At 37.0% G+C, this 22,786-nt stretch overlaps 1 protein-coding gene across 2 annotated transcripts; it reads left to right on the forward strand.

Moving 5' to 3' along the window:
* The first annotated feature begins 1,608 nt into the window (after positions 1-1,608).
* Chodl (chondrolectin) lies at positions 1,609-21,808 on the forward strand. Of its 2 annotated transcripts, XM_034515199.2 has the most exons (7): positions 1,609-2,192; positions 11,378-11,687; positions 11,800-11,957; positions 15,252-15,338; positions 17,335-17,437; positions 19,097-19,175; positions 20,451-20,583. In XM_034515199.2, exons 1-7 carry the CDS (start codon positions 2,114-2,116, stop codon positions 20,451-20,453), a joined length of 819 nt encoding a protein of 272 aa, XP_034371090.1. In that variant the 5' UTR covers positions 1,609-2,113; the 3' UTR covers positions 20,454-20,583. The 2 variants fall into 2 exon arrangements, with proteins under 2 accessions (XP_034371090.1, XP_034371089.1); XM_034515198.2 differs by lacking the exon at positions 19,097-19,175 and having other exon boundaries at positions 1,611-2,192; positions 20,451-21,808.
* The last annotated feature ends 978 nt before the right edge of the window (positions 21,809-22,786 follow it).

Raw genomic sequence — 22,786 nt, forward strand, 5'->3', positions numbered from 1 at the left:
GATCTACTTTCATTAGTAAAGTGTGTTTAGTAGTTAATAATCTCCCAGTTGCTGTAATATCTGATTCTGTGAGACTGGTCCTTACCGTGGCAGTGCATACTGCCCTTTTCCAAGAAAATGACCTCTCAGACAGTGCCCTCATTTCATATGAAAACCAAAGACAGTTAGACCTTGGAGGAAAGAGTGCTGCCCATTAAGACATAAAACGATCTTATTTAACAAATCTTGGTGCACTTAAGCAATATAATAGGGGCTGAGGAAATGGTTCTGCAGTTAAAGCACTTGGCACTTACGCCAACGGGCAAGAGTTAGGATCCCCAGAACTCACACAAATGCCAGGTGGGTGTGGTGTCCCTCCAGTAATCTAGCCTTTTGAAGATGAAGATGGGACCCTTCAACAGTTGGGCTAAGGAGACAGGTCATATGGATATGACCTAGGTTTTAATGTGAGACCCATCCATCAATGAATAAGGTAGAAGGAAGGTAAAGGGGATTCCTGATAACACCTTTGTTTGGGCTTCAACATGAGGGCACGCGAGCGAGCGCGCATGCGCGCACACACACACGCGCACACACACACACGCACATACAAACACACAGTCACATACATACACACATGAGCAGGCACACACACATACGTATACACATACACACATACGCACACACACACATACACAATCACATACTTGTACACATAAAAAAACTATAACAAATAAATTATAAATTATAATGAAAAGCAACATAACAAAAATGTGCAGTTTTACAGAAGCAGATTCTAAGAACATTTTCAGATTTCCTATAATAGACTATAGATAAACTCTCATTATGAGAGCTCTCGTGAACTCCTCTGGACTCCGTAAGAATGGTAATCTAGTCATTGGACTGTTACAGTAGAGTGGGTCAGCTTTGGATAGGTGCATATTTTTTAAAGTGAGACTTACTTTTAATGGAATCCATAGACCACTGATGGATAAGTTCAAAGAAATACACTCCTTTTAGATTCGTGAAGTTCCCAACAATTCAGGATATTTATTTTGCCTTGATTTCCCCCCCTTGGAGTTGCAAACACTGAGATTGAAATTAGTCGAGGGAAAACTTGTTTCCAAGATTCTTTTCAATTTGTTTCTGTGGCAGTTTTAGTCAAGCAACCTGCTTGGAAATAATCTATTTACAGAACCTAGGTGGGGAAAAAGCTGCCACATTATATAATTCACTGAGCAGGTTTTGGCTTCCACGCTGCCAATCCATCTTAAATAGTGGCTAGTGCCCCTGCATCTCACCATACATATGATCAAGCAATTTAGCAGAAAAAGAGAAAGGCCCTGAAACTTGGCATCCCCGTGGACATTTATCTCTGAGAAAACCAAATGGAGCCAACTTTTGCCCGAGTTTAATAGCAAAGCTGTCACATTTTACACAAATGAGTATTGAAGTCTGTTGGCAAATGGGAAGGGGGTGGGGACCAGGAGTGGAGGAGGAGGGACTGCTGACTGGACTCTTTTCAAAGTGGCTCCAGTTTTTAGGGGAGGGGCCAGATGCTCCGCTTGGCAGGAGGGACGAAGTAGTTAAAATGATTACTAGCTAGGGGGTTGGAACCCCAGGCTCTGGGCGTATATAAGAGTGTGCAGCCAGCGCAGAGCGGCTGCTGCTGCTGCTGCTGCTGCTGCTGCTGCTGCTGCTGCTGCTGCTGCTGTTGCTGCTGCTTCTGCTGTTGCTGCTGTTGGAGCCACGACCAGGACACACCAGCTCAGTCCCTTAGAACAAACACAGAGACCTGAGAAGGAAGAAAAGGCGGCTGCTTAGGTTTGCGCTAGAGCTCCCGTTTCACCTTTCCAACAGATACAGACACAGGAACTCTTAACACTGTCCCCCGCTCCCAGACACACGCCCACAGTGTCCTGCACTCCAGCCCAGTGCCGCACGGGGCAGCCTGGCAGCTGGTCCTCACTAAAGGCGATGCTTACAGGGATCCTAGCTCCTGTGCTGGGAAGGAAGGAATAGGACCCAGCAGGAAAGCAAGGAAGCTGCTGGTTAGAGCCACCGGGGGGTGGCCGTGCTGCGGGAGGACCTCGCCTTTCGTCCACTGGACACCTGCTGCAGAAGCGTCGCCACGATGATCCGCATTGCCTCGCTACTGCTGGGAGCTGCACTACTCTGCACCCAGGGAGCCTTTGCCCGAAGGGTGGTCAGCGGTGAGTCCGGGCAGGGGAGTTGTTCGAGCAGCAGAAAACAAGAGATCTGGGATTCTGGGGCGATATGGGATACTCTGCACTAGGGTGGGGACTTCTCATAGAGTTGGAAAACTGTACTTAGTAGGGCGTCCAGAGGAACGAGGGGAAAACCATGTTATTCTTTCCTTTCATCTTCTCCCGGAATAATAGAAAAGTTTCCGGGTTTTTTAGGAGTCCCTTCTTCTATAGGTAAGGAGCAAGATTAAGCTAAGTAAGGAACAGTTCAGTCTCTCCAGGTCAAGACTCTACTTTCTTTGGAAGACAGTGAGTGGAAACACAGGCAGACAGGACTGGGGCACCTGTGAGAGGGGTGTGGTCGAGGAGGCAGACAGAGCTTGGACAAGAAGGAGCTGCGGCATGAACGCCACCTCCTGTTGGTCTGGCTCTAGTCCAGCCAGGGTGCTCACAAGGATGGTTTCTGAGACCAGCCCAGTCCAGATGTCTGAGTTTGCAGCCTTTGTTCTCAGGAGAACTGACAAAGAAGTGGAGAGAACTACTGCCCTGTCACCTTTGCTTTTGGACTTCTTTCCAAATTAAAACAATCAGAAAACACCCCTTGGAGTTGGGTGGAGGTTTGGTTTGAGGTGTTCACCGTAACGAATTTGGATTTGTGCAAACAGCAAGTGCACAATTAAGTCTCTCAAATCGACTAAAGGTCAAAATTGCCAAACTTCCTTGCTTGGTTTGGTCTCTGACAACACCCCCCCCCCCCCCCCCGTCACCGTGATCATTGTCTAGTCGCTGAGCAATTCACACTGTATCTGTCTCCTCTTAGTTTGGGGAAAGTCTTTTAAGGCGCTTCTGTGTCTGAGGCAACTGAGAACAGCACCGCACACAGCAGTTGAACAGTTGCCCGTAGAGAAAGCTCTTGCTGTGCTCGTCAAACTGTTGGGATGAATTTGTTGAATGTCGCTTCTAACATATAAGGCCAGTGTGGTCCTCTAAAAGCGTATCCATCTGTACAATAGACGTCGTCAATAAAGAGGTAGATGTTAGATGGCAGTAACTTAAGGGGATCAGAAAACAGACCTTTAAGATCTAGCATATTAAGCTTGACTCTGACTTTCTCCTCATCAATTCATGTATTTCACTTAGACACAGTTCCTAAATGTACAGGTAACCAGTCTTCTGTAGATTTTTACAGGGTGTTCAGAGCCTATGAGTTTAAGTCCATTTCCTTTCTAATTTAGCAGAAGATAAAAAACTGTGTGGATATCTATCTGGTGGCACAGACTATATATTTCACTACCTTTGTGAGTTTTCACTCAAATAAATGAATAGCAAAAAGATTAGGTTTGAATATATGACTTTTAAAAAAATAGAAGCATTTAACTAACTTAAATAATGTTCCTTTGTTGTCTTCCTATTTCTATAACTTAAAGTTCCAGGGGATAGGGAGATACCCAGAGTAGAAAATAGAATTCAAGTACTTTGTTGATGAAAAGTTGAATTTTCAATATAGTTCTACAAAAAAAATATTCCAAACTTTTGGCTGGGCTTTTTTTTTTTTTTTTTTTAATTCATAGGCATCTTGAAGGTGACATCTGGAAAATTTCTAAGTAACTGAGCATGATTTATTTGATTTAGTATAAATGATGATGTTGATTTGAGATTAAAACAATTACTTAGATATGTTTTCCTTATGGATAATTTGATTCTCTTCACATTGAAATTTATCCATCTATAAACTGATTTCTGAATCATAAGATTTGATCAATTCTAGTTATTACTGGCTGAGCAGAGAGAAGGCAGCCTAAAATCTGTTATTTTTGAAACAATATTTTCTAACATGTCCACTGTCTGCCTGTTGATATTTGTTCTGAATGGTGTAGCAACCATTTTATGCCACTAGGGACAGGTTACCCAGTCTGAAGAAAATTGAGACGGCTTCTTCTTTGCTTTCACTATTTGGAATATACTTAGAACACATGGAAAAGAATTCCTACTTATTAAAGACAAAAATTCTTGTGCGCTATCAAATAATCACTTACCTACCATGATCTCAAAAAAACAGACACTGACAAACTAAATCTCTGGATGAGGTTTTTATGTTTTAAAACATCCAACAAGATACATTGTAATCCTTTAAACCCACCATTTTAAGGATAAAATATTTTAAGGCTAAATACATTTTGATCAACTTCCCTATCAGCTGATCTACAAAAGATTTAATAGTATCTGATGTAATAAGACCATACACAGACACACACAGAGGACTCTGATGATAATAATCAGTGGATTTGCTGAATTTATGTTCATGGGAAACTAATTTGAGGATTTGAATTGTACGGTGATTTTGTACTCCACACATATGTGTGGAGAACATCTGTTGCATCTATTTAAATACTCGGTTCAGAAAGTCACTAGCTGCTGATGACATTTTTCTTATGACAACTTTTTAAGAATTTTTCATATGGTATAAAATGAAAAAAAGGGATTAAAATTTGAGGTTTCTAGTTTGGGAGACTATGTTTGGAAAAACATGACATTTTTCAAAACATTTGTAATATTTTAATGAACTTTTTTTTTTCTATTTTAGAGTTCAGAGCACTGGTCTTCCACGCCCTCATGCTGTGTGTGGCACTGGCCATATTTCCGGCATCCCTTACATTTCTCGAGAACTTGTTCACATGTGCAGCTTCAACTCTAATACATCGAGATACACTTTATTTTAAAGGCTGAGTGAAAGCAGACAGTTAAAAACAAGGGCGTTGGGACTGCTAGTGACTTCAGTAATTCAAGGCTCTTCATAGAGGCAGACATGATTTTTAATGTACCATTTAACCAGTCGCTCTCCACTAACTTTTCTCAGTCTATGACTTTAAGTCATTTTCCTCCATAATCTCACTATTCAGAGAATGAAGAACTCACTATTCACTATAGAGAGATCTAGTTAGTGGAGCCAAATATATGCAGGTTTCTCTCCCTCTCCCTCTCCCTCTCCCTCTCCCTCTCCCTCTCCCTCTCCCTCTCCCTCTCCCTCTCCCTCTCCCTCTCCCTCTCCCTCTCCCTCTCCCTCTCCCTCTCCCTCTCCCTCTCCCTCTCCCTCTCCCTCTCCCTCTCCCTCTCCCTCTCTTATCATGAAGAGACTGTAGAATATTGCATAAGTGATGATCAGTAAGTAGCTTTAAAAAGTCCTTTAATAGCAGAGCATATTGCAGAGCATATTTAAGCTCACAGAATGATTCCATGACGTCATCAAAGTAGAAAATGATGACAGTGCAAGTTGCAAAGATGCAATTACTTTAAGTATCTCTTGGGCAAGAAGGGAGCAAATTAATCTTATTACTAGGCATTTAATAAACTACCCATTTATCATAGGCATTATTCCTTACTGGCTGTTCGTCATTATCTTGTTGTGGCAGTGTCTATACATTAATGTAAGAAAAGCATCTATAATTTTTTTTTTAAAAAGGATTCTGAAAGGGGATAACCAGCTGATGCTTCATTACTTATTCTTATTATTTACAACTCTCTTCTGTGTTAGCTCTTTGATTCATATACATTTGCAATCATTTAGACAACTGCAAGGTGAAGTTTTTAAAATCTGTTTGAATCTTACCACAACAATCTGACTACAGTGTCCATTTTTGTATTTGAGACAACATTCAATTTAGGCCTTAATTGTCTTATTGAGAAAATAAAATAAAATAAAAATGACATCATATATACTTGATGTCTCATCTGCATATATATATATCTGCATATATATATATTTGATGTCTCATCTCTCTCTCTCTCTCTCTCTCTCTCTATATATATATATATATATATATATATATATATATATTTTGAGAGAATTGTCCTTAAATTAACTTTGATTTAATTATTCACCATGAAAAATGCACACTTGAAAACAAGTTCCCAATACACAATCCTGGGCTGAAACCAGTAATCAATAACTCACCAATGGCTGTATTAAATCAATGTATGTAACACAGAAGAGATGCATGGAATGCAATAATCCCTTCATTAGTAAAGTGTCTGAACTGTGCAGACACCTGTGGAGAAGCATAGACACCAAGAAAAACGGGTAACAGAAAGTCAGCTTGGTTCCAAACCTGAGTTTGCAATTATAAGCTGTGTGAACGTGGACAAATTATTAAATTCACTCTGTGCCCCATTTCCCTGTTTTAGAGATGGGATGAGAAAAATCTACATCACACAGTGGCTGGGAAGACTGAAAGCCTTTTAATACAGTCTGCAGCTTGTGAATGTGGAGAGGGTAGGAGGAAGAGCTTAGCTTGGTAAGCTTTATGCCCAGAGTTTAGCTTTGTAGGGGCGAAGGTTACTTCTCTAGTTGAATAGTTTATCAGAAGGACCTCTCAGTTGTGTATCAACAGATTTGATTTTTCTACTTTCTCTAAAGGTGCAAATTGTATTGGAAGTGATGTCTTATACTTCAAATTATCGATCAATATCAAATAATTATTACAGCATCGGACAGTTATTATTATTATTAGTTCTACGAAACATATAGCAATAGGTCGGTATTTAAAGAAACAAAAACTGTCATGAAAGTTTTGTCCATTACAACTTCCTTCGGTTCTGCTGGACTCAGAGTACTACTTTTTGATTGGCTTCTTGAATTCTGAAGTCATACTATTACATTGTTTTCCATTCATAATCTTTATATCTATTTCAAATATCAAACTTTAAAATATGAGACCACTATCTTCTCAGAAAGCCTATTGTGACTTTGGGGGGGGGATAAATAAGGTAGGCTGCTGCCACCACCATCCCTGAAGTGACCCAAGATGGCTTATTTGATTTTGTTAGTGTCAGAGAGTAGATTCCAGCTGTAGTGTACTCTGCAATTAAGCGAATCACAAAATTCATCTTTCACAAATAATTAGATTTTATTAAATCTGTTTTAACATCAAACAAAAATTAAGAAATTGTTGTACTCTTGTGAACTGCATCACAAAATGTTTAGAATAAGTGGGACTTTGTTTCATTTAGTTCAAGAAAATTGGCTTTATTCTTAGAGATCATGCAACATGATATTGCAATACCAGTGAATGTTTTAATGCTTTGAGAGGGATAGAAAAGAATTATAAAAGGATCAGCTTCTTGAGTTCTAGTCAAGCATCTAAAGTTTAGTCCGTCTGGTTTAGGTGATAATGATCATGTTGTCCTTGTTTATATTTTCAGTTTTTAAAATTTTTGTTATAAATATCAATTTTTAAAATTAAGTGAATCATAACTGAAGAAAAATAAATTTATAATATGTCATCTGTGTTTTTATTGAACAACAGGATCTACGTGTAATACTTATCTAATGCTGGTTACATTTTATTCTAGTAAGAGGGATGAAGAAACATTTGACAATTCCACAGCTGCAGAGCATTTTTCAATAAGTATTTTAAGAAAAATAAAACCAAGTTAGTGTTTCTATTGAAGAAGAAACAAATTGCTATAACTTCATGAATTTACCCTTGGTTTCTTATAATTGCTAAAACCATCAAAAGTTTTGCCAACATTTGTGACTTCATATGTATGAAAACAAAATAGTCATTTATGGAAATAACAGCAGATATTCAAGTAATTCTTAAATGTACAGATTCTTTAGTTCCAGGTACATATTTAGAACATTTTCATAAAAGGACACAATGCTCTCTTGGACATCTCTTTTTATCAATGTTTCTGGAATCTAGAGTGGAAAGTCTTTGTAGATAAGCCAAAAATTAAGGTGATTTTCATCTGGAGATTCTGAAATGAGAGTTCTGTAGAGTTAGATAGTACAAACATAACCTCTGTGTGGCATAAACCACTGTGTGACTTACAGAAAATTTACCCCTCCCATTAACTGTTTCTAGAAGATTTTATTTGAGTATGATATTTAAATCTAAATGTAAGGGAAGAATTTCATGTCAAGAGCCAGGGTGAGAAGAGAGGCCATCCTCACTGTTCTCTAGGAAGACTGGCTTCTCCAGGAGTGGGAAAGTCACATCAGATCTGCCCTAGTAGAGCTTGTCTGGGAATTAGGGTGGCATTTGTTTCCCAGCTGTTCCAGTTCCACGGTGATAGCAGCCAAATGGAATCAGCTGAAGTGCAGCAGCAAGCTCCATAGCTCCAGCTTCTGCTCATTTGGCCACAACTTGAACCAAATGTGCGCAGTAAGGTGGAAATCAGTAGTAAAGTAGAATTATGTGCAAAGGCATTCAGCCTGTCAGCACTAACTGATTCTACATAAGCCATAATAATTGCGCAGTCTGTCTGTGATTTCCAAGAAACTGCCTTGCTCTCCTTGACCTGGTAGGGGCTTTTTAGTTCAAACATGAAGACTCAGCTGGTACTCACCCAAGGTCCTGTGGGTTAACATGTTGGTTCCCGCTGATAAACGGCCTGTCTTGACCCCTCCCAGAGCCCTCTTTTATGCTACCATCATCAACTCTATTTTTCATTTATTGAGAACATGGACCACTCCATCTTTAGGGAAAGATTGCCTTGGCTATAGTGACAAGCCTGGCAACCTTTCCAGGACCCATCTAGCATTAGGTTGTGGATTCTTTATAACACAATTCTCTTTTTTTTATTGGTTATTTTATTTATTTATATTTCAAATGTCATCTATCCCCCTTCCCAGTTTCCCCTTTGTAAACCCCCATCTCATTGCCCTTCCCCTGCTTCTATGAGGATTCTCCCCCACCCACACACCCACCCATTCCTGCCTCACTGCCCTAACATTCCCCTATGCTCGAACATTGAGCCTTCACAGAACCAAGGGTCTCCCCTCTCATTGATGTCAGATAAGGCCATTCTTTCCTACATATGCAGCTGGAGCCATGGGTCCCTCCAGGTGTACTTTTTGGTTGGTGGTAAAACCCAGTTCTCTGTCTAGGCATCATTAGTCATTTTCTTTACAATGTAACATAATAGTATTAGATATTTCTGCATCATACTTAGAGCCCTCCTACGCATTCTATTATAAGTGTTATCTTAGTTTTATAAATGAGTAAATGTCTATTACATTTTATGTCTTTGCCATATATAAACCAGGGATGAACTTATCTTTTAACATATCAAAGATAATGAGTGGTTAGTTTTTGTTTATAAATCATATCAAGGCAGTTCCTTAAAGGGGCCCTAGTTTTGTTACATACAAATCCATGTTACTCACCAAAACATCCTGCTGTTCTGTTTTTCTTTCTCTTGAGATCTTGTAAAGCAATCTTTAAAAAAATAAAGCAGCATTTAAAAATGCTTGAGTGAAATACAAGGCTAAATGTCTTAGGGGTGAAAATTTGGGACTTGAACACTCAGGGGAATGTAGCTGAGACAATTTTGGAAACTTAGAAATATGTAAAGGATGCACTAGATGAAAATAGGGTGAGAGCTTGCTTCTTAAATACGATAATAAAAATACAGGCTTGTAGGAATCACTGGGATTTTATAAGGAACAACTATTTTAAACAATGAAATCCTCACCCAACCTAATAATAAGATTAGCTTTTCAAAATTATTCATGATTTATAATAGAAACGACCAGGATATTTCCATTGCCTCCTGGCAATGAGTATTTATTTCAGACTCTTTTGCCATACTAAAACCTTTGAGTTCATTTTCCATGGCCACTTTGACAGATATGTAAACTTTTGTTAAAGTTTAAGTTAGTTTAGCTTGTATACTAATTTATTTGCAATTTTCTGTGTGCAGCTTCTGAATTCACATCCCAGTTGGCTGACTTGTTCGCATTGCTAAATAACTATTTTATGTATTCTTTCTTTGGCAAGATCCTGAATGTTTATCTCTTAAAGACTGTTGTGGGGATAATAGTCTTCTGACAACTTCTGCTTGCTCCGGCCTTGGATGTCTCTCCTTATCACAAATTGAGGTTTCAGGAGCTGGGATATTGCTTCAATGTTGATGTGATATAGTTGCCCAGCATGACAGACTGCAATTAAAAGTAAAAAAAAAAATGTAAATGCTTCATTTATCACAGTATTTAAGCATGGTCCCCATCCTACATGTGACAACTTTTCATATTAACTACAAAATTCAATAGACAGAGTGTCAAACATTTTACGTGGGTGCTGAGAATAAAACCTCAGGTCTTCATGCTTGTGAAGCAAACATTCTACCCATAAAAGATCTCCTAAGTCCCATTACTTTTATAAATTGAAAAATAATAGGCTAGGAAGGTAAACTTTCTGATCTTATTGAGTGAGAAAGTGCTTTCAAAGTATTTTTGTCAGTTCTTTGAGAATGTCACATGGGATAATTTTATCATATTCAGCTCAACTCTTCTCCTTAATTTCAGATCTTCTACCCTACCCCTTCTTAACTTTATGCCTTCTTCTTTTTAAAATTTATAACTAATCAACTCTAATTCGTGCTGTCCATTTACTTCTTGGTGTGGGACCAACCATTCAAACAACTAAAGAAAACTGACTGTCTCTCCCTAAGAAATTATCAGTTGTCCATAGTTTCTTAAAGGTAAGGCCTCATGAGACTCTCCCCACTTTGTAATAAAATTCTGACTGACTTTATTCTGAGCAGGTCTTGTATAGGCAATTACAATTGCTGTGGGTTCCTGAGTCTGGTGGTCCTGTTATGTCTATAAAATAATTTTGACCTCATTCTTTCTAACCTTTGGCTCTTACGCTTTTTCTACACCTCTTTTCAAGGCCTTGGGTAGGGTGGGATCTGACTAGATGTCCCATTACTGGCAGAGCACTGCATAGTCACCCTTTCATTATAGAGTTTCTGTGATAACCAGCATCCAAAGCACAAAGACACTTTTCTGACGTAGTCTGGGAGGTGCACCATTCTATGAGTAGAGACATGTGAGTTTGGAGGGAAGGTTTGATAATATGTATACTCACCCAAAACAACAGAAGTAGCTTCACCTTGGTGACCTGTGAGCTCACCAATCATTAGTTCTTGACCAAATTTGCAATATTGAGCATGTACTTCATCCTGGAGAGACAGGACTTAAGTCTAATCAGAAAGTAGTTGTTTACACCCATAACTATCATGCCACTGTTTCAACCATGGACATATTTGGGGGAAAAGAATTCTTGATATGTTTTCTGTTTTGCATTGTTCTTTTGTTGTGATTAACATCAAACTTATGAATAGAGACCTCACAATCAGTTTATTTATTTATTTATTTTTTTATTATTTGTTTATTTTTGTTTTAGGTCAAAAGGTATGTTTTGCTGATGTGAAACATCCCTGCTACAAAATGGCCTACTTCCATGAACTATCTAGCCGAGTGAGCTTCCAGGAAGCACGGCTGGCTTGTGAAAGTGAAGGAGGTGTCCTCCTCAGTCTTGAGAACGAAGCTGAACAGAAGTTAATAGAGAGCATGTTGCAGAACCTGACAAAACCTGGAACAGGTATTTCAGATGGTGACTTCTGGATAGGACTTTTGAGAAGCGGAGACGGTCAAACTTCGGGTGCCTGTCCAGATCTCTACCAGTGGTCAGATGGGAGCAGCTCCCAGTTCCGGTAAGCTGTGACTGGATCCTGAAGTGTTGATTTGTACCCTGCTAGACTCAGTAGGGCAAAAGAAAAACTCTGATAGATGCTGTTAAGTGTCCCTATGGCTCTCTATTTGTAGGAACTGGTACACTGATGAACCTTCTTGTGGAAGTGAAAAATGTGTAGTCATGTATCATCAACCAACTGCCAATCCTGGCCTAGGAGGTCCCTACCTTTACCAGTGGAATGATGACAGGTGCAACATGAAGCACAATTACATCTGCAAGTATGAACCAGGTAAAAGACATCCAATAGCAATGGGAGATTTTTGTGCATGTTTGTTCACATGAGACTTTGTCTTTACAGTTTCCAGCCTTTCACTATCATTCCTATGAAGGAGGCATTATCTCACGACTTACCCTGTTAAGATACTGAAGCACATTGTTTGCAGTAGAGTCAACCTAGCAATGGGCTGAATAAATGGGAATGGGTAGAAACCATTTGTCTGAAAGGATATTTCCAAGAGAAAATGATAATTTATACAAGGATCAAACTCTTCTCACATTTTGTAATGGACCAATGTCTATATGAAAATACCTTTAAAATTTATGAGACTGTAAGAAAAGAAAGCATAGGCTACCAATGTGCCTATGGACATACACACTTGTGAGCAATCGTTCCTTGGTTTATTCCTGTTGAATTTAGGGGAATGAAGAGGTTTCTTCAGGCTCATTAGTACATCAAGTCATAGCACAATGCTTACTGTGTGGTCCTTTATCTGAGTGTAATGTCTTTTGCCATAGTTAAAAGGATTAATTTTACATTATTTTCTTACTCTGATTTGTATCCTTAGAAAAATGACACTTTAATCAGTTTTTTTTGTCATGTGCAGTAACTGGGAAAATTACCTTGATCTAAGGTCCATTAGTGTGACTTTCCATTGAAATAGTGGAATTGAGTTACTTTAACAAGACACTTCAATTGAGTTGGAATGTAACCTAAAAGAAGGACTAATCAAAGATGTGCAAACATATATTTGATCCTCTTAGACACTCAAGTTAGAAACTTAAGCCTTGACATGTTTATTTTTCTATTTTTCTCCACAATATTAGAAAGGTTCATATTAACTTTTCTGAAGGATTGTCAGCATGACCTCATAATATGTACCCATAAAAGGCAATTATAACCAAGTGCCAATGTTCCTATTATTCTCTTGAAATTACAGAATTTATTTTCTCATAAAGCCATGAGGCACAAGTGATTATTGGATTAGACTTACTCTTGTGTTTATCTTTCTCTCTAGTCTATTAGCCAACTTTTTATATCCCTGGTGAGCTTAGACTTTGCCCTTTGTTGCTAAATCTGACATTACACTCTTGGAAGTCTTTGCGAACTAAATCTTTTATTCATTTATATTCTGTCTAATTGTGTCTTAGAGAAATACAATTGGAATTCTGTGATATTTTAAAGATGCTGTAACACTTGACATTTATTAATGTCAAAATTTTATTACTCATTATTTTATTAGTTATTATTTAGTAATTATTATTTATTAATTGTCAATGTCAAGGGTTAACAATGAGTATATTTAAGTAATATATATGTATTTATGCACATATTATATGCTTGATTAGTTTGAAATTTATTATTTACTTTCTATTTTTACTCCCATGTATGATCTAATAGCATGGCCAATAATGTTGAAAATGTTTTTAAAAATTATCCTGGTTTTCAGAAATGTAATAATTCAATTTTAAGTTTTTTCTCTCTTCTACTGAAACATATACATATTCTTTCGGTTCACTGATATCATCCATTTTTTTATGTCCATACTTCTAAATGTAGTATGTGTGCTAAATTTGCCTTTTGGGGCTGTTGAGATGACTCAACAGAAAAAGACACTTATTGTCAAGCTTGAAAGCTGAATTCAATCCCAGAAATTTATATAGTAGAAGGAGAAAACCTAGTCTCTCAAGTTGTTTACTGGCCTCTACATGGCACTAATACCCTCAACCACACCCAAATTAGATGTAATTTGAAAAATTAAAATTGCCTCATGAGTTTTCACTTTTAGATGAAATTAGCATAGATAGAATGAAGTTACTAGATTTTTATTTAATTAACAGTCTCATTAGAGATCGTTAAAAATGTTTTAAATGTAAATAGTTTGTTGACCAATTACATGCATTTATAAATTAATCCAAAATATCAATTGACAAGAGTGGATACACCACCAATAAATCAAGATCATAAGATAATATAACAAGTAGCATTCTATAAAATACTATGGTCCAATGACTATAGAAAATGCTCTAGGTAACATTTTTGTCCATAAAATAACAAAAGTAAATACTGAATTTAATTAAACAATAAATATATTTATAGCTTTTTTCTGTTATTGTTTGTTTTGGATGACAGGGTTTTACTTTATGACCAAATCTGGCATAAAACTCAAAATATAGTCCAGGCTGGCTCCAAACTCATGGTGAACCACTATACTTGTTATAAATAAAAGAATGGTATAGGCTTGTAGAATGAATGAATACTTTACTACTGAACCCCCAAGAGGTTTATTAAGGAAGAAACCACTACAGATACCACTATGGGACTCCTATAGAAAGATAGCCTTCCATTTTACTTCAGTTCACAAAGAAGAGCTCTATTCAGAGTGCCACATATCATGAGTAACATGATAGGAGTTCGGAAGGAAAGCCCCTTTGGTTCCCTTCACTTTCAGATTATTAGAGGAGTTATAGTATGTGCCATAGGCAGCAAGATAAAGACCTTATTGGAGGGGATTCCTATAGGTCAGAAGAAACAAAGGGAATTCCTTGCCCTTATAAATTTCTAGATGTGAGATTTAGGGGTTGAGGGTGTGGAGGGCACCACAACACATGGGCTAGCCTGAGTGCAAGGAGTTTTAAGAGAGGTGTGCCACTAGATAAGAGTTATCCTTGGCTCCTATTTGGGTGTGTAGAATGAAGGCCTTGTAGTTAGCTTCAAGTTGGAAGAGACGTTGAGACCACAGTAGACTTGCTGTTCAGCTTGAGTGTGCTTCACTACAGTAGGTGAGTAATGGGTAGGCAGATTAGATAGAAGACTCTTAACTTATTCATTCTAGTGTACATGTTTTTTTTTTCCCTCACAAATCCAATTTACTTTGGCTAAACTGTTAAGGTAACAATTGTTTTCTCTAGGGAAACGTATATGAGATGATAATATCTGACCATCTTAACAGTAAGAAATCTCAAGAGTTTCTTATGCATTTGGGAATTTAGTTATTTAATTACTCCTGTAACCCTTCGTGATCATTGATTGTAGCAGGCTAATTTAAGCACTGTACCACTCTTGGTTGTTAATAAAGTTTAAGTTCTAAAGGAAATTCATCAAATTGGTTCTTTTGTTTAAACATAATTAAATATTGACTACTGTTAGTTGATTTTTTGTACATTTAAATTCAGAATATAATTTTCCTGCAAACTATCCAGAGATCAAAATCAACCTTGATTGTTTGTTGATACGTTTTATTTTTATTGACACTTGCATTTTGCTTGTGTAATTATTCATGATTCCTATGCTAATTATTTACAGAGATTCACCCAACAGACCCTGTTGAAAAGCCGTACCTTACAAACCAACCCGAAGACACCCATGAGAATGTGGTTGTTACTGAAGCAGGTGATTCTCTTCTGTGCCTTTTAACTCTCACCTAAAAAAACTTTGAACCAATGCTCTTTAACCCCAGTGAAATTTTTTTTTGTGTGTGAATCAGGGATGTGGTATGTTAATTATGGGCTCATAAACACTTTTAGACTGCATTAGCCATAATTATGCAATGATACATTTTCAATAGAAAAACATTTCTTAAAATTTCTATTTCAAATGGAACCATCTAGTATGAAACCATGTGATCAATAGTAACACCTGTATCTATGCAGCACTTCCCAAGACCAGGCTGGCCTCGAACTCAGAAATCCGCCTGCCTCTGCCTCCCAAGTGCTGGGATTAAAGGTGTGTGCCACCACTGCCCTGCTCGATTATAGCTTCTATTGACTTCCCTTGTGTAAAAACATCTATCTGACCAATTTCAAGCTATCACTGTGATATCACTGCGTGGCATGTTGGAAGTGGGTAGACACAATGGGCTCTCAATCCCACTGCCACCCCAGATGACAGGATAAAAACAAATCCAATCCTGATGTGAGCTCTATATTTCCAAGAAACTCCTCTTAATATTCCTTAGGCTTTTTTTTTTTTTTTTTTTTTTTTTTTTTTTTTTTTTTTTTTTAAACATAGTCTAAACCATATGGACTGAAATGATTTATTTATTTCTTTTGTTAATATTGATCCAAAGACCCAAGTGTTTCAAAATCAATAACTCCTAGATATAATTTTGTATTTTTTGTCATTAGTATCAGAAGTGTTAACAGTAATTTGAAAAGAAAGTATTTCATAGATCTTTAAAATGTTTCTTGGACCTAGTGCAGACTCAGAAAGAAGACTATTCTCTGCATTTGAATTCTACTAGACTTAGCATGTGGGACACACACACACACACACACACACACACACACACACACAGAGTAAGGAATAAGTAAAGAAAGGGATCTTTGAGGATTTGGAGTGTGGAGTGAGAGGTGACTTCAGTTAAACTAAAGTGCATTCGTATATGAACTTAAAAATGTGATAAAACGCAATGTATCTCTTAATTACCAGTGATTAGATCTCTTTAAATACACCTCTTTGCAAAGAAAAGGATGAGCAGTGAAGTGAATGAACTATAGCCAACTGTTTGCAGCATCAAGAACATCTGTGATAGTGTTGACTAACTTTCAGTTTGCAAGCCAAATACCATGTTCCTCTGCTTCTTGTCCTTATGAAGATGTATGTGTTAAGCTTCTGTGCTTTTTCTGTTAAAGGTATCTGCTTTTAATATCATTCATAATAGTAAAAATAATTAAAATCATTAGTAAATAATTAAACTACACATATTTTTCTCTTACAATATCCTCATAGATATATACATATTCATCAATAATAAGTCATTTTATGCTCTATAGGTGTTGAGTGTTGGTAATTTTATTTAAAACATATTCAGAATATCTGTCATCATGGAGAGTGATATAGTAAGGTTAAAAGTATGCTTATTTTCAGAATTTAATTAAATCATGCCATTATCTCCAGAGTCTTATATCTCTAGGTTCTGACCGTATCACTGCCTAGTGTGTGCTTATTGTCATTTAATCCCAGATACTTCCATTTTATCATGACACTGAGCTTATTGAGTAAGATAATTCATTATCTTCTAGGTGAACAATGATTATAATTGTTATTCCTTAATATAAAGTCTTTACTTGTCCAGTGATTCAGAAAATTAATAAAATGAGACAACTAATATTAATGCATTATGAAAATTAGCTCATGTTGGAATCACAAATGTAATAGAAAATTTAAAACCATGCATATTTAATTGAGCATGTCAACCAGGGCATTACAATTTTGTTTAGACTTTTTTCATAGCATCCGTGTACTTTTAATAAAGTTTTAAACTGGAATTTGCTTATTTTGGAAAATATTTTAGTTTACTTTAATCTTCAGGGACATGTGTTCATAACCTCGTACTGATATCCTTCCTGAGCTTTCACTGAACACTAAGATTATTTTTCTTTTGTAGGCATAATTCCCAATCTGATCTATGTTATTATACCAACAATTCCGCTGCTCTTACTGATACTGGTTGCTTTTGGAACCTGCTGTTTCCAGATGTTGCACAAAAGGTAAAAACCATATTGCTGTCCAGATAATTAAGGAAAAAAAAACCTTTAAATAAACTTTGAGACATCTTTAAAAAGTGTTACTATGTCTTTAACTTATTTTAAAGAGTTTTAGTGTTGTTAGCTGTTAGTAAAATTCCAGCACATAAAACTACAGTACATACTTGGATTTAATGAGGCATCCAGTGTCTACTTTACACTTCGTAAGTCCTGTAAACTGTGTGCCTTACAGTTTCTTTTGTTTAGTCAGGTAGATGGTTTGTCACCTTTCCATGCCTTGTGTTATACAGTTACTGTATGTTGTGGATCTGAAGTTCAAGTGCTTGTAACCTCAAATGAGATACACTATAGCATCCAGTTTCTGGATTAGTAAATTAAAAAAAATAATAATGTTAAACCTTTTAATCAGAATATCAAGTTATACAGAGGGTTTTGTTTTAAAGGTATACATGTAGTATAGATTCAAGATTCAAATCATAGCCCTTTGTTTTATTTCAAAATGACATCTTTTGATTATGAAATTAAGTGTAGTTGTAAAGATAGTAAGTGAGCATAGTAGCTTCAAAGACTGAGACAGAATTATCATGAATGTAAGGCCAGCTTGAGTGACCATTCTCAATAATAATGATATGATGATGATGGTGATAATGATGATGAGATAAAGCAGTCTTTTCCAAATACACAGACCCAGACACATACACCCCCCCACACAACACACACACACACACACACACACACACACACACACACTGTGTACTGTCTGACAGATATTTTGAAATAAAATGATATGTCCTAATAGCAAGATTTCCAGGGAGTCAATGAAGTAAACTTACCACGTGTGGTACAGTTTGTCAATTAAATTCCATGAAAAAAGTAGAAGATTCATTTAAGTAAGGACATATTTGCTGGAATAAATGGCCTCTTTGCTAATGGTTAAATAACTGATCAAAGGAAGGCTTGCATCATAGAAGGACCTGCAAATGAAATCGCTTCTCTTTCTGTTTCACTAACTTCTTTCCTTTAAAAAAAAAATCTAAAGAACCTGAAAAGTTGCAACCCCTCCAAAACATTAATTATAAATTGCTAATATTGATTTATAAGTCATCTAACTTAGGCAAGCCTGGTAGCACACGCCTTCAGTTACAGAATTCAGGAGCTTAGAAAAAGGACTATGCATTTGAGTCTAATCTGTACTGCATACCAAGAACATATCTAAATAAAGAAGCAAGCACACCCTGTCAACCAAATAAAAAAATAAAATTAAAACAATAACAAAATAAACAAAATAAAAAAAATAACATTTGAAAGTATAAAAATCATTTAAAAATAAGGGTGTTAAAGTATGGCAAAATAATACTATATTTTGAGATCCTCTTGATTTTCATTAAAAGACATGTTAAACACTGTAAATTTATTTTGTCCTAATTCCTAAGACTATGGATGGAATCATGTTGATTTCTTACTGGGAAAGCAGTGGCATAGGGGGATTACAAATCTCTTCTAACCCAGACAGACTGTTAAAGTGGCCATTTACATAGCAAATCAGTTAGTAAACACTAAATATATGATAAATAAACCCTAAATTGGGCACTGTCAGTTGCCGGGATGCGCTTAAGTCCTTTGTCCATCATTCTTAGATCCTCCCCTTTTCCTTTCTTCCAGGAAAGCAAGGAGAAACTTCATCAAAGACTCCACTCCATTATCATCTGAGTGCCTTGCAGAAAGTTTAAATTCCAATCTGGTACACATGGCGGGTTCTCTCATTCCATACCATTTCCAAAATAATTTTCTTTCCCTTAACTAGTAGAACCCTTTTTTAGTGAAATATTAATTACAATTGAAGCCACATGGATAACTTAACTACTTTTACCATTTAAAATACTCTCCTCTACGTAAAGTTTGCCTGACTTATTTTCTCTTCATGCTGGAAATACCTGGTAGAATTAAGTTATGTTGATCTTACTTATTAGAAGGAATATCCATAGGATGTGTAATTTGGAATTTTACTTATCACCACTACACTCAAATTGATATGAATCAAATATTTTTTGTCTTGTAATGCTCAAGGCTTTAGAAATAGATCTTTTTTTGTCTTTAAGGATCTCTGCAAATTGGCAAGATGGTGGGATGCTGCAAGGGTGCATCTGTGAGGGTGGCCAAAGCTACCCAAGGCTGATGTGTGGACGCCTAGGGGCAGACATAGCTACATAACTATAGGGGGCTGTGGACAGACCAAGTGAGAGATTATTTCCAGGAAACTAAGGCAAAGAAATCCAGATCTTGACATGTCATCTTGGACTTATTTACAAGAAGGCACTTTTACAGGAGCCAGAACAGTGGCTACTATGGGAAAGAACAATCTGAATCCCAGGCACAAGTTACCATAAGGGCCTAGGTCTAGTTCTAGAGAGTGGAAGTTATATGTCAGACATATCTTGGAGGAAGAACTCACAAGCTCCTCCTAAGTCACTGAGTATGCATCTATCTTGAGCGTACATTGGTTTAAGAAAGAGGCACAATTAACCTTTGAGGACACAAATGGAGTTCAGTTCAGGAAGACTAAGTGGAAAAAAGCAATAGGCAGTTACTTACACTTAGGACCAGAGCCTGTGTTTGTGCATAATTTGATACTAATTGTATTAACCATTATATCAGAGTGCCCATAAAGCAAAATTTAGAATCCTGGCCAATGAAAACAAGTTTTGAGGGGGGGGGGGGGGTGGGGGGTGGGAATAGGAAGTTTTAGTACTTATCCAGACATTGTTACATATGTGTATTTGAGCTCTATGGTTAGTCAAAAGACGCAAATATATTTGCTTGTCTGTTTTCAACACCCATAAGAACTGCTTGCCACCTATACACATTGGAATAATCTAGACTTTCTTGTAGGAATGGAGACTACGCTCAGGAGGAAAGAAGAACTCATAATATCTGTCTGACTGTCTCCATTTGGACCAAGACACCTCTAGTTTGATATGATTCAAGAACTGAACTTATTTCTTTTTATGTTTTTCAGTAAAGGAAGAACAAAAACTAGTCCGAACCAGTCTACACTATGGATTTCAAAAAGCACGAGGAAGGAAAGTGGCATGGAGGTCTAATAATGAACTGGTATTGCTCTGGAAAATAAAAATAGTTTTGTAATTCTTGATCAGTGTAAGGAATGGCATCATTAGTTTGGAATGGCTTGAAATCTCAAAGGATCTGCAAGATGATCTGTAAGCTCCCCCTTGAGGCAAATGTCAAAATAATTTTTATATGTCCATAGTTTTACTTACAAAATATGCTGAGTGAGACCTGCTTACTCTCCTAAAGGATACACCCAAACATTATATAAATGAAATGGACCATGCAGATATAATTTCTGTGGAAAAATCTGGAATACTTGTGTTGGAAGTAGTTACTCTTGGTTTTTTTTCATCTTCATAAATTTTTATCTACTTCATGTAATATAAATTTACAGTGTGCAGAAACATTTTACCTTTGCAAAAGTGTTTGATGAAAATAGAGTGCTCTGATGTTTATATTTATGGTATTTGATTTTTACATGCATACTGTTTTCATTAAAAACTGAATTCACACAGACACAAAGAAATCTTTCCATAGGGAAAACATTTCTTTTGTAAGATAGTTCATGTTCTTTCCATTTCTTTGCTTTGGGTTCAATAAAGTTTAGGAAGTCTCTTCAGAAATAAGAAACTATTCCATTAACTGTGCTATTAATCTGCTGAAACACTTTACTTAGAGGCAAGAATTGTCTAACTTCAATTGTGCAAGACATGTGCCTTACAATTGTTCTTAATTTAAAATTAAAGAGATTTTTGTAATAAAGTATCTTTACTAATACTTGTATAGACACCAATATAGTTAAGCTTTCAAAAACAGCATCTGCAGTACAAGTCACAGGTCTTCACACGTTGCCTATAGAATTACAAAGAGCTCCCAGAGTGTTAGGAATCAACGTGGCTCTTCCCTGTCAATCAAACACGATGACTATTTGAAGGCTTTGGAGTCAGACAGTTGCTGTTTGGCTGAGGTTTTCCTAACCGAATTTAGCCTGTATAATATATAAAATTCAATGGTTTTCCAGCAGTGTGATGCTAAGCAGACCACACTGATATTACTGATTAAAAAAAGAAGAAGAAAAACAAAACTACAAATCCCATCAATTAATGGACCATAGACTAGAGGCCACTGATGGTTGCTTATCTTCGATGAGTGTTGTTTGTGATTGTGAACTGTGGCATCCTTCTCTCTGATGGAGTTTCCTCAACAGTAGTGTTTGTTCTTCTCAAGAGAGTTGTAACTATTTTGTCTTCAAATGTCCCTGTGTCACTTTTAGCCAAATAAAGAGTTCTTGTTTCTGAAGAATGATCATTGGTGTTGTTTACATTCTTTTTTTTTTTTTTTTTTTTTTTTTTTTTTTTTTTTTTTTTTTTTTTTTTTTTTTTTTGAGACAGGGTTTCTCTGTGTAGCCCTGGCTGTCCTGGAACTCACTCTGTAGACCAGGCTGGCCTCGAACTCCGAAATTCGCCTGCCTCTGCCTCCCAAGTGCTGGGATTAAAGGCGTGCGCCACCACTGCCCAGCTGTTGTCTACATTCCTAAGGGAACAAAGTCCCGATGTGTCTCATCATTACCTGAAGATGAATCCAAACACTGTGTGTGAAGAACAGTGAATGCAATGGACCGGGAGGTTTTCTTCTTCCTCTGTCAGTCTTTTTTTCAGTTAGACAATCATGCACTTTCTTTAAGTAGACTTGGTTTCCAAACAAGAGGCAAAACGGGCTCTCAGATTTTTTTTTTTTTTTCTGCTTTCTTGAGACAGAATGGGCAACTGCCTTCTAAGCTCAGCTGTCCTCTCTTGGGCCCATCCTTGTGGGTCAAATGGGAGGCCAGCTGTTATGATCTGTTTTGCCTCTATGCCAACTCCACGAGTTTCTCCATTCAGCTAGGCCAGTGAGAAGGGAAACTGGCCTTCCTCTTTGTCTGTGCCAACCAGAACTCTTAACAGCTGAAGGGTGGAAGCACAAACGGAAAGGGGAAGGATGAGATTCTCCTTTTATTATTACTCAGGTCAGGAAAACATTCAGTGTCATTGATGAACTCCATCTGTGACAAGGATGGAAAAACAATTTTCTTTCCTCCTAAAAGATGGTGATGATACCGTCCTAGGGGTTTCTGAAGTTTTAGCTGGCCCTTGAAAAACAGATACATGATGCAACTGCTCTGTATTTTCAGAACATAGTTTTGATATGTGTTGGGAAGTGCTACATTCAAGTATTCAAAACAAACCATATACCTACTTCTCCTTATTCCCTCTTTCTAGGATCAGGTTATTAGCAAGTTTTTAC

This window comes from Arvicanthis niloticus, chromosome 12, assembly GCF_011762505.2.
Source record: "Arvicanthis niloticus isolate mArvNil1 chromosome 12, mArvNil1.pat.X, whole genome shotgun sequence".
Taxonomy (NCBI): Eukaryota; Metazoa; Chordata; class Mammalia; order Rodentia; family Muridae; genus Arvicanthis; species Arvicanthis niloticus.

What these genes read in the sequence shown, in the direction of transcription:
- Chodl (XM_034515198.2), top strand. Translation starts at nt 2,114, where the DNA reads ATGATCCGCATTGCCTCGCTACTGCTGGGAGCTGCACTACTCTGCACC. An exon ending in TGTGGTTGTTACTGAAGCAG is followed by an intron (nt 15,339 to 17,334) that starts GTGATTCTCTTC and finishes TTTCTTTTGTAG; the next exon opens with GCATAATTCCCAATCTGATC. An exon ending in TTCCAGATGTTGCACAAAAG is followed by an intron (nt 17,438 to 20,450) that starts GTAAAAACCATA and finishes TATGTTTTTCAG; the next exon opens with TAAAGGAAGAACAAAAACTA.